The sequence below is a fragment of the Cynocephalus volans genome, chromosome 8 (assembly GCF_027409185.1).
Source record: "Cynocephalus volans isolate mCynVol1 chromosome 8, mCynVol1.pri, whole genome shotgun sequence".
In the NCBI taxonomy this organism is placed as follows: Eukaryota; Metazoa; Chordata; class Mammalia; order Dermoptera; family Cynocephalidae; genus Cynocephalus; species Cynocephalus volans.
This window is the reverse complement of record NC_084467.1, coordinates 100,825,678-100,840,477: the sequence shown is the minus strand read 5'-3', so window position 1 is coordinate 100,840,477 and position 14,800 is coordinate 100,825,678. Positions and strand designations below refer to the sequence as shown.

General features: G+C 48.6%; 1 protein-coding gene across 2 annotated transcripts in view; it reads left to right on the top strand.

Annotated features, from left to right (window-relative positions):
• Positions 1 to 14,567, top strand: part of SYT6 (synaptotagmin 6) — a 57,902-nt gene extending 43,335 nt beyond the window's left edge. Inside the window, exons 4-7 of one of the 2 annotated variants that reach the window (XM_063106594.1) lie at positions 3,301 to 3,421; positions 7,723 to 7,894; positions 9,102 to 9,252; positions 14,496 to 14,567. In XM_063106594.1, coding sequence (XP_062962664.1) covers positions 3,301 to 3,421; positions 7,723 to 7,894; positions 9,102 to 9,252; positions 14,496 to 14,567 — 516 coding nt within the window. Of the gene's footprint in view, positions 1 to 3,300; positions 3,422 to 7,722; positions 7,895 to 9,101; positions 9,253 to 12,820; positions 12,839 to 14,495 lie in introns of those variants that run through there. The other variant, XM_063106595.1, reaches the window with a different exon arrangement.
• The last annotated feature ends 233 nt before the right edge of the window (positions 14,568 to 14,800 follow it).

Sequence of the window (14,800 nt, the reverse complement as noted above, 5' to 3'; positions counted from 1 at the left end):
CAGCAAAAAAGAGGGGGTCCTGTGGGTCAGTGCTCCCCAGGAGGGACCCATCCTTGAGAGCAGTCCATAGAGTCCTGGGTGATCCCGTTTACCCTAAGGGATGCCTCATCCCCTGGCAAGTCTCCCAAGTCCACAAACAAATCAACTGAGACTCCCCCAGAAGAGATGGCCTATAAAAGCACAGGTGCTCACTCTAGGACAGCAGTGGGGGGAAAGGGTGACTGCAGCCTTCTGTTCACTCCCTCTCAGGGTCCTTGGGAGCTTCCAGAATTCTTCCCAGGGCCCTAACTTGATCATAACGCTGACATGGAGAACCATTCCTTCCAGGGTTCTATTGGCTAAAATGTACGTATCGCTTTCTGTGGGGTATTTGTTTAGCTCCTCTTGTGTGCTGCTGGGCACCTCTGAAGTACAAGTAGGTATAAGGTAAGGACCCTGCCCCAGGAGGGTGTCCTGTCATGACATACTAGGGGAGGGCACAGCTGCAGGACAGAGGAGGACTTGGTGAGTCCTGTGAGCTGTTCAGGGGCAGGAAGCCCTGCAGGGGTGTCGGGGGAGAGATGCTCACTGTGGGCTGGACCCCGGGCAAAGGTCCCTGTGTGGGATGGGGGAGCGGGGGCTACAAAATATGTATAGGGTTATCCAAGCAAAGAAGAGTGGGAGAAGCATTTTGGCAAAAGGGACCAAAGGTATACCAGCCATGCAGAGAGAGGATCAGCATAGAGGAATAGAGAGAGAATCAGGCAGGACGTAAGACAGGATCCAACTATGGGGAGCCTCAAGTGCAAACTGAGAACATGAACCTTGATTCCAGAAGCCAAACAAGGGAAGCCACTGAGGGTGTTTGAGCAGTGGCATTGATATGAAAGTCTGGCACCAAAGCGCTGATGAGTCACGTAACCTTGGGTAAGTTACTTAACCTCATGAAACATTCATTTTCTCCTGTGTGCGATGGGGATAATAAGAGCAAATTTAGCAAAGGACTTAGCAGAGTGCCCAGCACATGGTCAGCGTGCTATAACTGTTAGTTTCTACTACTGTGCTTATTAAGTCTGAAAGAGTTTCTGTAACTTTGGGCAGAACCAAGTCTTGGAGGGTCATCAAGGGAAATAAAGGGAATCGCGGCTCCTCCTTGCACCTCAGATGGAACATTCAGCAGCTGTGCCACTGATCTGACCCCTGCTGTGGGAGGGGGACAGTCACACTCCCACAGTGCCAGGGCATGGGGCAGTTGTTGTGTCTCCCTCCTTTGACTAGGGGACTAGGGCAGCAGGTGACGAACCTGGGGGAGGTGGGGGTCCTAGCGCCTTCTTTGAACTGGCCAGGCCCCTCCCGACTATGTGCGTGTTGAGGGTGGGGACCATACGCTCTCCTCTGGCAGACATCAGTCCACGAGAATGGACAAGCAGATGCAAATGGTGAAGTGTGGGCTGAGGTGCAGAGGAGCCAGGCTCCCTGAGATGCTTCCCAGAGCTGGAAGGGCCATTGCTCAAAGGTGGGGCACAAGGTGCACTCTCGCAAGAGTCGGGAGCCCAGCTAGCCGGGCAAGGCTTTTCAACCCGAGTCTTGAGTTCTTTGCGAAATGGAGGGAATAATGACCACAATCCCTGCCTCACACAGTCGCTGTAGCCTCAGAGGTGGAAATGCTCTTCATGGATGAGCTCTACAGGTGTTGGTCTTGGATCTCTGGCTCTGTGGAGGCCACAGGGTTCTGTGTGCTGGAGGAGGTGGCTTTCTACAGGTCTCTACAGGGTGTCCAGCTCCGGCCCCAGCCAGACCCCTCCTGGTGAGCTGGTATTCACCTTCTACAGCTCCTGGGATTTGATTTGCGGGTGGAGTGGGGGGAGGTGTGTGGACAAAAAACCACATCTAAGGCTAGGGAAAGGGTGGGTGTCAGTGCCACCTAGAGGGGAACATTGGGACTACATGCTGGGGCGGTAGGGGTGGCGGGGGCGGCCGGGGGAGTGTCTTGGATTATTCTCCAGGTGGGGCCCAGACTCTAGGGTCTGCTGTAGAGGGCTGTTCTTTGTGAGGAGAATGGACAAAAACCTTGGTGTCTCCTTTGACTGCTCTTTCTCAGAAGCCACCTCCTCAGGGACGCCTTCTCTTTCTAAAAATTCAACAGCTGTAGCCTCTCCTATGGTCATTTATACCCCCCTTCTCTGCCTTACCTTTTTCTCCTCGATACTTTTGACTATCTAACTTATTTATTCACCTTTTTTTATTGTCCTTTGCCCTAATAAAATAGAAGTCCCATTAAGCCAGGAATTTTTGTTTATTTTGTTCTCTCCTATATCCCCAGCCCCAGATCAACACCTAACACACAGCAAGTGCTCAATACGTATTTGTTGACTGACTGACTGAATGAGTGAATGAACGAGTGGCCCCATCTGAAATCAGAGCCATCCCAAACCCTGAGCTCCTCCTCAAGCCTGGCTCTGGAAGCCTTAGGGGAGGAAACATCTTTGTATCTTGGAGTCCCAAGCCAGCCTCAAACCTGCAGGAGGAGGTTTCACAATGACAGCACCCTCCCAATCAAGTGGGGAGTGAGGCGGGTGGAAGCAGCCTGGTGAGGTGTTATTTAATACCACAGATGGACATGCTTCCCATCTTTGAAGTTTTCCTATTCTCTCAGGAACTTCCAGGGGTCCCTAGCCATGATGATTCTGGGGGCAGGAGAGGTGGCAGAGTGTGTGCACCATGCTGGATTTATTTTTGAAGAATGACCACATTTAAGGAAAAAGGACAGACTGGGTCCATGGCCTGCCATCACACATGGGTGGCGAGTGTGTGTCTCCTTGGTTGGCAGCATGTCCCTAGCAGGACATCAATTCCTTGTGCTTCTGCACTGAGACTGGAAGTTAGTGCTGTGTGTGTTTTGGAGAGGCAAGGAAGCTGCCGAGGCACAGGGAATGACACGACTGAACTGAGGGGCAGAAGAAGAAAAGAATTGCAGATTTGCTGGGAGAGGAGACATCTAATGCCTAGAGCACGTGTCTCATCCGGGACATGTCATGAGCACCTGGACAGGCGTGAAGGCAAGGGGGTCAGTGACAGAAGGGTAAGCTGGGGGGAAATGGGGATGGGCCACAAAGGGGCTGGTGGTCAGAGGCTGCAGCCCACGGATGCACATAGGGGAAGTCAGGCCAAAGCAGAACGACAAGCTGACATTTATACTTAGTCCCAGCATGGAGGCCTGCATCTTGTGTCTTAAAGACATGACACTGTGCCTCCCAAAGCCTTCTCCTGAGCCCCAGGGCTGCGTGCCCCTCATCTGCCCTCTCATCTGCTTCTTTGCAGGAAAGTGTGGACCTGGGAGAGATCATGTTCTCCCTCTGCTACCTGCCCACGGCAGGCAGGCTCACCCTCACGGTGATCAAATGCCGGAACCTCAAGGCGATGGACATCACAGGCTATTCAGGTATCTCTCCTACCCAAGTGGCCTGCTGTGTGGTCTCCCAGCAGCCAGAGTTTAGGGTTTGAAAGGGTGCTTGGGGAGAACTGTCAGTATTCTCAGACTAGGAGACTGAGAAGAGAGAAAGAAGTAACTATATAGGAGAAAAAAATTAAGGACAATCTTTCTAGTTTATATGAGGCCCCAGGACTTCCAGATAGGTTATGTCAAGTTTGAATGTGTAAATGTTTGTAGGTCCACACAAGCCTCTAGCAACAGTCCTTCGTGCTCAGCCAAAGGAGCAAATCCACTGAAAAGCAAAGTGCATTTGTATTTGAATTTTTCCTACAGGGCTCCTGGCCTCACCCTCAGCACCAAGAGAGCTTCTAGGTACAGCAGGAGGATAGAAATAGAGTCCTATTCTAACATCAGAGGAAATGTTTGTTTGGGGGCAGCTGCAGAGACCTGTAGGCTGGACATGGTGTCAGAGGTTTGATCCTTCTCCATGATTCTGCAAGTCATTGTAGGAGAGGGTATTTGAGTTTGGAAATAACAGAGAAGTAGCTTGATTCCTGGGAGCCTCTTTCCCCCATCAGCTCAAACTGCCCTCAGGAGTAAAATGTGGTAAAGCCTCCCAGAGAACAGGCACATGGATAGTCTAGGCTGCATTCAGAACAGCAAGTGCAGGAAGAGGCTCAGTGTGTTTCCCTAGACCCCTGCCCAAAAGGCTCTTCTGATGATTCAGATTACAAATGTAAAACCACTCAGGAGGTGCCTCAGAACTGGGCTGGGAACATATTGAAGATTTTTTTCCTTGCATTTCCTTTGTATTATTTATTTATTTATTTCCTGGGAAACTGCTTAGCATAATCACAGTTGCCATAAAGAGGTGATGGTCCAGATGTTTTCAGCTGGTGCACCCTGCAGTTGGAAGAAAATGAGGTATCACGCCTTAAAAATTGGGGTTTCAGGGAAAGGTAGTTGGGAAACCCTTAAGTCGTATGTATTTATTGCAGCTTTGAATCCCTTGGAGCTTCTGTGCCAGCCCTCAGCTGCCTTTCTGCAGGGCTCCTTCTAGGTCGAAAGTCTCCTCCAGACAGCGCCAGCCCTCGAGCTTCTTCCATGGAAGCTACTGACACACATCAGGACATGGTGAAGAGCTTAACGGACTCTTCTGACTTGTGAAAAGCTCTTAGGTCATAGCAAGTCAGCTTCCCTAAAAATACAGCCAATGTAGATTTCATTTTAATACCAAAATAAGTGCATACTGGGGACGGAAATTCACTGAGGACTCTCGAAGCTACAGAGGGAAATAGGATTTTGCTGTCCATGTGCTCACACTATCATCTCTTGTGTAACTAAATAGATGTGCTAGAGAGAGAGAGCTTATTGGGAAGCCACTGAGATCACTGTAAAGGCTGTTCCACATCAGACGGTTTGGGGTTAGAGATTTTTTTCGTGCTAAGTTCTAACCTTCCTCTCCCACTTGTCCCTCTTTCCACCTGGGTTTGGAGTCTGGTATTAAATCTCAGCTTGATTCTTTAAATGCAGGAGTCCTCTTTTCATCAGAAATTTCTATTTTGTTCACTGATATAAGCAAGTGTCTGTAATAGTACATGGGACACAACATTCAATAAATATGTATTGAATGAGTGAATAAATTTATTAATTTATAGCATGAGAAACCTGGCCCAAGGGTGATGCAGTGGGGGTGTACATGCCAAGAGCCTCTTAACCTAGATCTCCAGTTTTTGAGGATGAGTTTGAGGTTTCCTTCAGCCCAGACTGGTTTGGTGTTGGACTAAACTGGAGAGTGAATTGCCTGTTCTTGGTTTACATGGCACTGACCTCTCAAACCAAGGATCTTTCTGTTCTCCTTGATCTGAGCTAGACCTGGATTAATTCTCTAAGCCTACCCACTAGAACCATGACAATAAAAATAGTACAAAATAATAATGAGGATCAGTGTGCCACAAAGGGGCAAACCCACCCACCTCTCCCACACATCCGGTCTGTACAGTTTTGGTCAAATTGGTCAAGATGGTCAAAAATGTGAATTTTGGAGTCAGACAGACCTGGATTTAAATCTTAGGCACGTTTCTTAATCTCCCTAAGCCTTAATTTCCCAATCTATAAAATGGGGATAATGATAGATATTTTGTAGGGTTGATGTGAACTTTAAATGACATGATATATGTAAATCTGTTAGCCCAGGGCCTGACACACACTAAATGCTGAATTGTAGTGGCTTCCGTGACAATGAGGCTGAAATACACTGCTGGTCTTTGTGCCTCCTCCCTCAGCTACACAGAGCACCATAGGCTGTTAAAGAAAGCACCTCAAAGGTTATCTGGGGCCAGCGTCCCACTAGATACCACAAACTTTTGCCCCAGGGAAGCCTCAGGAATAGTCACCTCTCTGCTTAGCCTCTTGGATGCTGGTGAGATTGTTGGTTCCTGCAAGGGAAACATGTCCACTAAATTTTATAAATTGGATATGCCTTATAGGGGTGAACAGAGTTGGGGAAGGAAGCTGAGAAGCACCCAGTCCCTAATAAGGCATTTGCCCAGTGGCGCGTGGGACAAGTGTCTTTGCCTATATTTTTCCAAGCCTCGTGATGTGGAAATTTGCTCCGATGTGGAAGCGTATGGAAATAGGTACGGCAGGGCAATGAGGCAGCATTTAGGCAACCTCAAGCCTAAAGACACATTCCAAGGAATGTGCACCCTTAAGGGGTTTAGAAGCTGCTGGGTTGAAGACAGGTCTTGGGGCTGTCTCTTCCCACCTGTCTAACTTGGACCTGCATGATATCCTGGGGCATATCCACAGAGAATGGAGCCTGTAAAAACCAGAAAGCTGTTTCACACAGGTTCTCAAAACTCCTCCTTCCTTTTTACTGAAAATCCCTCTGAAAGAGGGTCCTTTCAGATAGGTAGTCAGAGACAGCAGGTTGATTAAACACCTCATGGTCTCCCCAGGTCCCCCCATAAATCCAACGGTCCCCATGGTTAAGGCGCAGCTGCTGCTGTCACACTGGTTAGTCAGCAGCTTATTTAGATGTTCAGAAATGCCTTTAAGCTTGGAGTTTCTGATCAGGTGCTGCGGTTCTCTCTAGTTTCCACCATAGGTGGTGCCTCATCTGCCACCTGAATGATGCCGGGAGTATGAGAGCCTGGTGAGTGCTCAGATACCCAGGAGAGAGAACCATACACCTGTGAATCGCAGGGCTGGGGAGCAGCTGCTTTGGCCCGCACCTCCTGACAGATTCACATGAGCTCTGGCTTCTGGGCAAGAAGGTGTCTCAGCATATCAGTGTCTGGAAAGCTACTATTACCCGGGAGTCGGCCTCCTGTTTCTTGAGCTGTGCGGCATAAATAACAATTATGATGGTGAACGAGACACCTGTGCTATGAGATACAATAGGTGTCACTTCACCTGCATGAGTAGAAAATTTCAGGGTAGAAAGATGACCATGAAATACCCATTCAGAAAACTAAAGAGGAGACAAGGATGGGAGGCACATGGAAGTTCAGTAAAAAGACATCTCATCTCTTTGTAGGATGGAGAGAGTCCAAGATCCCACTGAGAAATGAAATGTCAACCAGCTGCCCTGACTCTCAGGAGACCGCCTCCCTCCCTCCCCCAGCCCCAGCTCCCTCCTGCTCCACTGCCCAGAAGTGGGCAGGAAGTGGCTTCCAGGGAAGCAGAGAGCAGGCCAACTTCCCCCCTTCCTGATGCCAGAGGGAAATGAGATTATTGGGACAACGGGACCCAAAATCATGTTGTCAGGTGGCAAGGACACGAATAGCATTGTGATTGTTGCTGTTCATTTCACTCTGACACTTTGCTACTCCTTGGGCATCACTGAATTCTATTTTTACTCATCTTATCCTTTGGGTAATAATGCTGGCAAAAAAAGTCCAGAGAAAAGGACTCCACGTAGGCAACAGAAATAGAGTGTCATCATTCCGATTCACCACCTTTTCAAGCCAGCCAGCCATCGTGGTGCTGAGATTTAGGGCCATGAACTGCCTACCCCTGGGCTTGTGTCCTGTCTGATTTGGGGCGAGCTTCCCCATTAGTGAAAGTCCATTAAGCACTCTCCCAAGAATACTGCGGTAGCTAAAGACTGTGTTTATTAAGCATGGCGTGTCCTCCGAGACAGGTGTGCTACATAAATACAAGGTGGTTTAATTATCTTAACGACCCACTGATACCATCTGATGAGCAGTGGTAGGTGGAGGGCTTCAGTCCCTCTGCAGCAAATGATGTTCTAGGACATCTGTTTAATACACTCCCTTCCCTTTCATCCACCCCCATTGGCACAGATCCGTATGTCAAAGTGTCCCTGCTCTGTGATGGGCGGAGGCTGAAGAAGAAGAAGACAACCATAAAGAAGAATACTCTCAATCCTGTCTACAACGAGGCCATCATCTTTGACATTCCCCCAGAAAACATGGATCAAGTCAGCCTGCTCATCTCGGTTATGGATTATGATCGGTAGGTTGAGTCCCAGAGGGATATGTTCCCTGCCCCTCACCCCAACTCCGATGCAGCACAGGGCTCCCTGACCTTGGACCTTGTGGTTCAGGGCTCAGGTGCCTGTTGGCCTCAGATCTGGCTCCACTCACACAGGGTAAAGGAGTTTGAGGAAGAGCATAGATTCCCCCTTAGCAAAGGACTCAAGCATCCCTTCCCAGCTGGCCTATTTCCATCAGGGGCAACTTCATGCATCAGTTTCCCTGCATTTACCCCTGGCTACCCCATTCTTCCATGTGACACCGAGTCCTATTATCTGTCCTTTAAAATGCCTCTCTCTCCTCTCCATTTCTGCTGCTGCTAACACTCTCACTCTGGGATGTCTGTGCAGCCTCTAAGAGCTGATGCCTCTGTCATTCCCTGCCCCAATTCCCCCAACATGCTGAGGACACACCTTCCTAAACAACCACTTTCTTCCTGGACCTGTCTTTCTCAAGAACCACCAATGGCTCCTTTTGTCCTGGCTTTTCCCCTAGACTCTCAAGGCCTTCTATAATCTGGACCAGCATATTCATCTGATCTGATTTCCCCCTCTTCGGACATATTTCTTCTCTTCTGCTTATCCTGCTCTTCCATCCTGGCTCAAAACATTTTCCAGCTATTCCAGCCCCCATGGTTCCTTCTCTCCAGTCATCACTTTAGCTGAAGGAACAAGAAACCATGCAATAATGCCTCAAGTCGGGATTTTTAGCACAAGTTCTCAGGCATAGTAGGTGCTCGACGAACATACTTGAGTGATGATTGATGTTCTTGCTGAGTGAGTCAATCACATCCTACCCGCTGGGGGCATGGAAAATGGTGCTCAGAGCAGGATGATTTATTTCCAAATGCTGATGTCTCAAGCCAGGTTGTAATGTGCTGGCTGAGTCAAATAAGTGAAGAGACTTAAACTCTCCCACCCGCCAAAGTCAGGCCATCTGCCCACCATTTCCTGAAAAAGATGGTAAACTTTGTTCCTAAAAGTTTATAACCTTTTGCACAACCATCTGTGTCCAATGTCCACCCAAGGTGGCTGAGCAAAGCTTCACTGCCATTGACACTAGGAAGCCCTGCCGAGCATGTTCTCAGAGCTCAGAGTTCTGCGTTAGACCTTCTGGGCAGGGCCCCACACCTTCTTTTGTGAGGACATGTCTGATAGCCAAAGCTGAGACCTTTGTTTTCCCTTCAGTGTGGGGCATAATGAGATCATAGGAGTCTGTCGTGTGGGGATCAATGCTGAAGGCCTGGGCAGGGACCACTGGAATGAAATGCTGGCATATCCACGGAAGCCCATCGCACACTGGCACTCCTTGGCGGAGGTAAAGAAATCCTTCAAAGAGGTGGGTGAGGTCGCTTGGCCCTTAGCATGTTTGCTGCATGGCAGTGTGGGCTGGAAAATGGCAGTCGGCTGCTGTGAGACCCTCAGCCTTTTGTGGGCAGGTGGGCATGGGGCCACATGCTTCTCACACAGTCTGTAACAGGCAGGAAGGACGTGGAGGAGGACGGGGGGCTGCCTGACAAAAAGCCCCTGATGTTGTGGCTTGTTGGAAAGCAACACTGAGTTCTTAATGGTAAATGAGAACTTTGAAGAAGCCTTCCCAGCAAGCCACTGTGCCAGCCTCTGGGCCACATCAGTCATGTAGTAGAAAGCCCTAAGGGGGTGAGATCAGAACTTGGCAAGAAAGTTTACCCCTGTCAGGACTGTAAGTCCCCTGAGGCTCAAGCCAGGAAATCATTTGGCAGTTTTCACTGCTTGGATGGAGACTGCCAAAAGCAGACTCCTCCTTTTATGAAGATGGGTTCCCACCATTGTTGAAGTGAGTGTGACCCCAACGTGTCCCACTTTCTGGCTAAAGCCGTGGGGCTGGGTTCTAACAGAGACAGAATGGAGACGGCATTGGGCTGGAAGTCCCAAGACTCGGGGTCCCCTCCTGGTCCCTCCTGACTTGCTGGATAATCTGGAGCCTGTCACTTCTCTCTCAACTGCAAAGAAAAGGTCCCTTTGAGTGACACTTATAATCTGCCCCACCCCTCACCGCACCCCACCAATTTAAGATCCTGTGATCTTGGTGGTCCCCAGGCCTGCTTTTATCTCATACCCCAGACCATATCTTAGAAAGGTGGACAATCATTCTCTCATCTTACTAGGCTTCAAGTCTAGTAAGTCTAGAGAGCTGTATAAAACTGGAAAATCCACTCATGGAAAAATAAAGCTTTATCCCGTCTACCACATGGACCCTCAGCTTAAAAGCAGTCACCCTAAAAACAGAGTCATCTCCTCCCCACACTCTGTCCACTGGGACAGCAGATCCAGAAGCCCTGCTGGCTCCCTTTCCTTCTCAGGGTGGGCAAGCTGGTTTCACTGTTTCAAGCAGTGTGATGTGTCAAGAGAGACTGAGAGCGTGGAAACCCGAGGGAGACAGAGGCCTCCAGACAGCCAGGCTCATCCAGTTACCTCCCCAGGTAGGCGTGTGTCTGTGGAGATCCTGGCCTGTGGCCTTCGAGGCAGCATCAAGGAGGAAGGCACAGACACAATGTTCCTGTCAGCTGAGCCTCACGCTTCTGTCCTGTGGTTGCCTCGATCTTACCACAGCTGTGGAGCTCTAATGAGTGAATCTAGTCCCTCAGATCTCTGGCTCCCCCACAGGAGCCCCTACCCCCTCTTCTCCAGAAGGGCCTCTCTTCGGAGTGTGGGTGAGGTTCCCAGGGCCAGCCTCCACCTGCCCAGGGCAGACAACCTGGAGACATCCAACACCTCACCGAATGCAGTGCTGATTCAACCCAGACAGGGGCTGCCTCCCTGGGGCTGTGGCAGCCCTTCCCCCCTTTTCTAATCCTCTGGAGATGTTTAAGAATAGAGTAAGTATACTAACTGTTTAGTATAACAGTTTGGGAGCAGGGCCATGGAATGAGAGCTGAGGCCTCTGGTGGGCATGGGGCCTCAAGCAACTCGCCATCTTCAGTTTCCTGGTTGGTAAAAGGAGTGGGTGAACCCCTTCCGTCTCCGCTTTTCTAGGAAACTCTGACCCTAAGTGATAACTGGGCCCATGAGTCCACATCTGGCCCTGTGTCTGCCTTTCTAATCTTGAATCTGTATCCCCCATCACTGTTACCAGGCTGGGCCTGCCCATGGCAAACTGGAAGTAACAGAGCAGCATCTGGTGCTGGAGACGGGGTACAGGGAGCCATGGAGGGGCTGGAACGTGACCCCAGAATCACTCTCCTTCTGATGAATACAACCTAATGAAGTCAAATAATTGATTCCAAGTTTTGTTTCTTTGAGAACTCCAATTCACTAGTCCAGACTACAAAAGAAAGAAAGATAAAGTAGAATCGAGCCCTTGAAAATGAATATTTGATGAGACTGTAAGGGAAAGTAACAGTATATGAAAAACAAAAAGAGAATAAATTGATTAATATCCTTTGGGTTTATTTTTTCTTCACCTCGCACACCAGACTGCCCCTCTCTCTCCCTAGCCTACCATTTTCTGCTCAGCTGACCATTTCTCTGTATGAAGAGGCTGAAAATGACATTCGTCTTGGCAACTTAGGATTTCAACAGCCCACATTTGTATAAAATTTTTACCAACACTTTTAGCACCCACAGTTTAAATATCTTTATAGAAATGTATGTAAAAACTCACCAGGTTAATATTAAGTAAACAGTCTTTGTGTTCGTGTAATGCGTTGTGCTTGAACATGCATATGTGTCCTCCCGATCACCCTTGGAGCTCCCATCCTGCCTTCTTTTTCTTCTGGACATTGAATAAGAGCCTTGCTCCTGAAACTTGTATATCCTATTGGTATAATACATAAAGAAATCTTCTCCAGCTCCCAGGAAGATAAATGGCATCATATCTGTAAAGCATCTGTGTTTATCTTGCACCTTTCTTAGAGGAGTCTCAAGTGCTGTGATTGTTTCTTTTTTATTAATGAGAACGGGGGCACCATACTTGCTCGCTTGCTTGGGTTTAAAGTAAGGTCAAGGGGAACAAATTAACTGAAAAAGTATTCTTCCCTGCTGGGATCTTTCATGAATAAAAATGCACTGAGCCATAGTGAATGCTCTTCCCAGTTGTGGCGCCAGCCCCCTTCCCTCTCAGCTCTCCTGCCCAGTGCTGCGTTTCATTGTCATCACCACACACAGAGCTCAGGTTGACCAGTGACCTTCTCTATTACAGAAGGCCAAGTTCAGATCATGTGCCAGAGATTTTAGATCTCTGTTGGAACATGACCCATTTCAGAACAACAAAGGACCTTACTGGAACACGGCCACCCTGGAACAATGATCTTCTTGCATGCCAGGAGCAGGTTTTCTGTTTTTTCAGAGCCCCTGTGATAAGCCTCCCGGAATCATTCACCTTCCCATTGTCCATGAACCTCATCTCCTCTCTTTGTTTATCTCCTTAGGAAAAATCAGGGACTAGAAGGGAGCCATTGTTCCTTCTTCACTTGTTCCAGATAAACAATTATACTCAGTGTGACTACCCTTTGGACTGTTATATAAAGGAAAAAAGTACTTTGTGTAGCCATTTCATGTTTTCTCCTCTGACATGGCCTATCAATCAGGTTGTTCAAATGGCGTGTTTACCCCGGGGAGAGAAGCCGGTAATTACAATGTACCTTTCACCAACATTAAAGGTTGTAAGAGAAAAAGCAGAACTCTGAAAATGAAGGTCTGTTAAATGAAAGCATTTGTAATCACCTTATGTTACCTTCTGGTTAAGAAACACTTGAGGGCTGGACGGTTAGCTCACTTGGGAGAGCATAGTGCTGGTAGCACCAAGGTCATGGGTTCAGATTCCTGTACGAAAACCAGCTGCCAAAAAAACAAACAAAAAACACTTAAGTCAGAAGTCACAATGAGCTCAACAACCAGGCATTTATTTATCTAAAATATTTCACCAGGGAAATCCTCGGTTGTGATTTCATTCACGTGGATGCTGCAAGCAGAGAGACTGCCACCTGGAGTTAGGAGTAAGTACCTGGTGTGGACCCAAAGAGGTTAGGTTTCTTATTACATTTTATGTCTCCTTCTTCCCCTGATGTGGCCTGATGCTAGGACAGCAGCAGGATGGAGTGGCATGAGCACTGAGTGGGAAGTTAGGAGACTTGGTTTCTGGTCCTGGCTCTGCCCCTAACTAGCAGTGTCTCGACTTCTCTGTGTCTTTGTTTTCTTATTTCCAAGAACAAGAGGGTTAGACTAGGTGATCTCTCAAGCCTGCCTCTAGTTCTGACATGCTGAGATTACTCAGGTCTACGTCAGATGATGGTGGTCATTGATATCTGATTGTCCAGCCTTTGGTTAGTCTTAAAGATCTTCAGGTTGGCCTGCACAGGGAGTACTAAAGAGCCCTTCGTGAAGAACTGAGCCCAGAGAAGGGTTAACAGAGGCTTTCTCTAGAACCGAGAGCTTTCACATAGGTCAGTAGGTCTGGTTCTTTCCTCAGCTTTGTGGGTTTCCCATCTACTCCACAGGTGATGCTGGATGGCAAATGGTATATTCCTTAGGTGGCTCTAGAAGTGGCTGTGTTGAGGGGGAACTGGGTCCTCTCCCATTACCCCCATATGTGTACAAGTGCATACTTGCAGCATCTACTCAGCCCCATCACTCCACAAGGGAGACTGCTAAAGCTCATGAGAAGCAGCAGCAGGGGGACACTTGAGGTCTGGGAAGGCCATCTTGACCACCTACCTAACCTCTCTCTCTGGAGCCCTGTCCTGCAGACACCTTGGGGAGTATTGGGCCTCCTCAGCCCAGAGAAGGGCAGAGTGAGCAGTGGGCACTGACTCACTTTGAAGTTATACAGCCCCTAGACAGGTCAAGAATGTTCACGGGGTCAGATCTTTGCCCAAAAAATGTTGCTGTGGCTATGACTGGCTTTTCCATTTACAGAATGGTTGAATGGCTCAAAGCCTGGGTCCATCCATCCTCAGCCCTTTTCTTCACTTCATTACACCTCATTACCTCACCCACTTTCACAGAGGGGTTAAAGTTAGGCTGAGAGGAGGCAATTTGTGAGACAGGAGAGCTGGGAGGACAAAGGGGTTGGAGGAGCCCAAAAGGGTCTCATCACACCTCTAACTTCTTTATGAGTTGGGTGCGAATTCCTGTAGGAAGCATTAAGACTGAAGAAAGAGCCCAAAGCTAAAGCAATATCAGGATTTTAGCTGTACTAACAGCTCCCAACAAATTCCTAATAATTCATGATTGCGGGTTCTTGGCAGCAAGGGCACACTCTGCAGACTGCCTCTTTCACTGCTAACATAATCCGATTTTCAGTGTGAAAAATGGCTGAAGCACTCAGAAATGGTCCAGTCACAGCACCTCATTAAAGCACACACACACACTCCACATAGTGAAGAAAGCTTTAATTATCTCTGCAGTAGGTCTTTTTTGAAAATCAGGTATTCCAAGCTCTAAGCTCTTTTCCTTATGTTTTTGCATGGCTGACAGCAGAATTCAAGAAAGCTTACGAGAAACTGGGAAAGGTGAATTCAGTGCATGGGCCAGACAAGTTTTGGAAACTGAAGTGTAAATTCTCCTGGCAATCAATAACCAGCTTTTCCTCCCTCCCCGCAGTGGCAGGGCCGAGCTGCCAGCTTCGACAGTGAGAGCTCGTGCCCATCTCCGAAACCACCTCCGACACCGTGAGCTGCACAGCCGAGCCACACGAACGGGACTCAGCAGTGTTCTTTTTGCACTTGTTCAGCCGTCTAAACGCAGTGTTGTGTAGTCGCCGTGGCAGCGGAAGCGGCCGCCCGTCACTCCAGAGTCTTCACTGCTCCTGTGTTGGTCAAGGCCAAGACACTTGTCGTGTGGTCAGCTCTGTCTTAGTATTTTCTGTCTCCCAAGGTGATGTTTTTGTGGTTTTCACTTTTTACGGG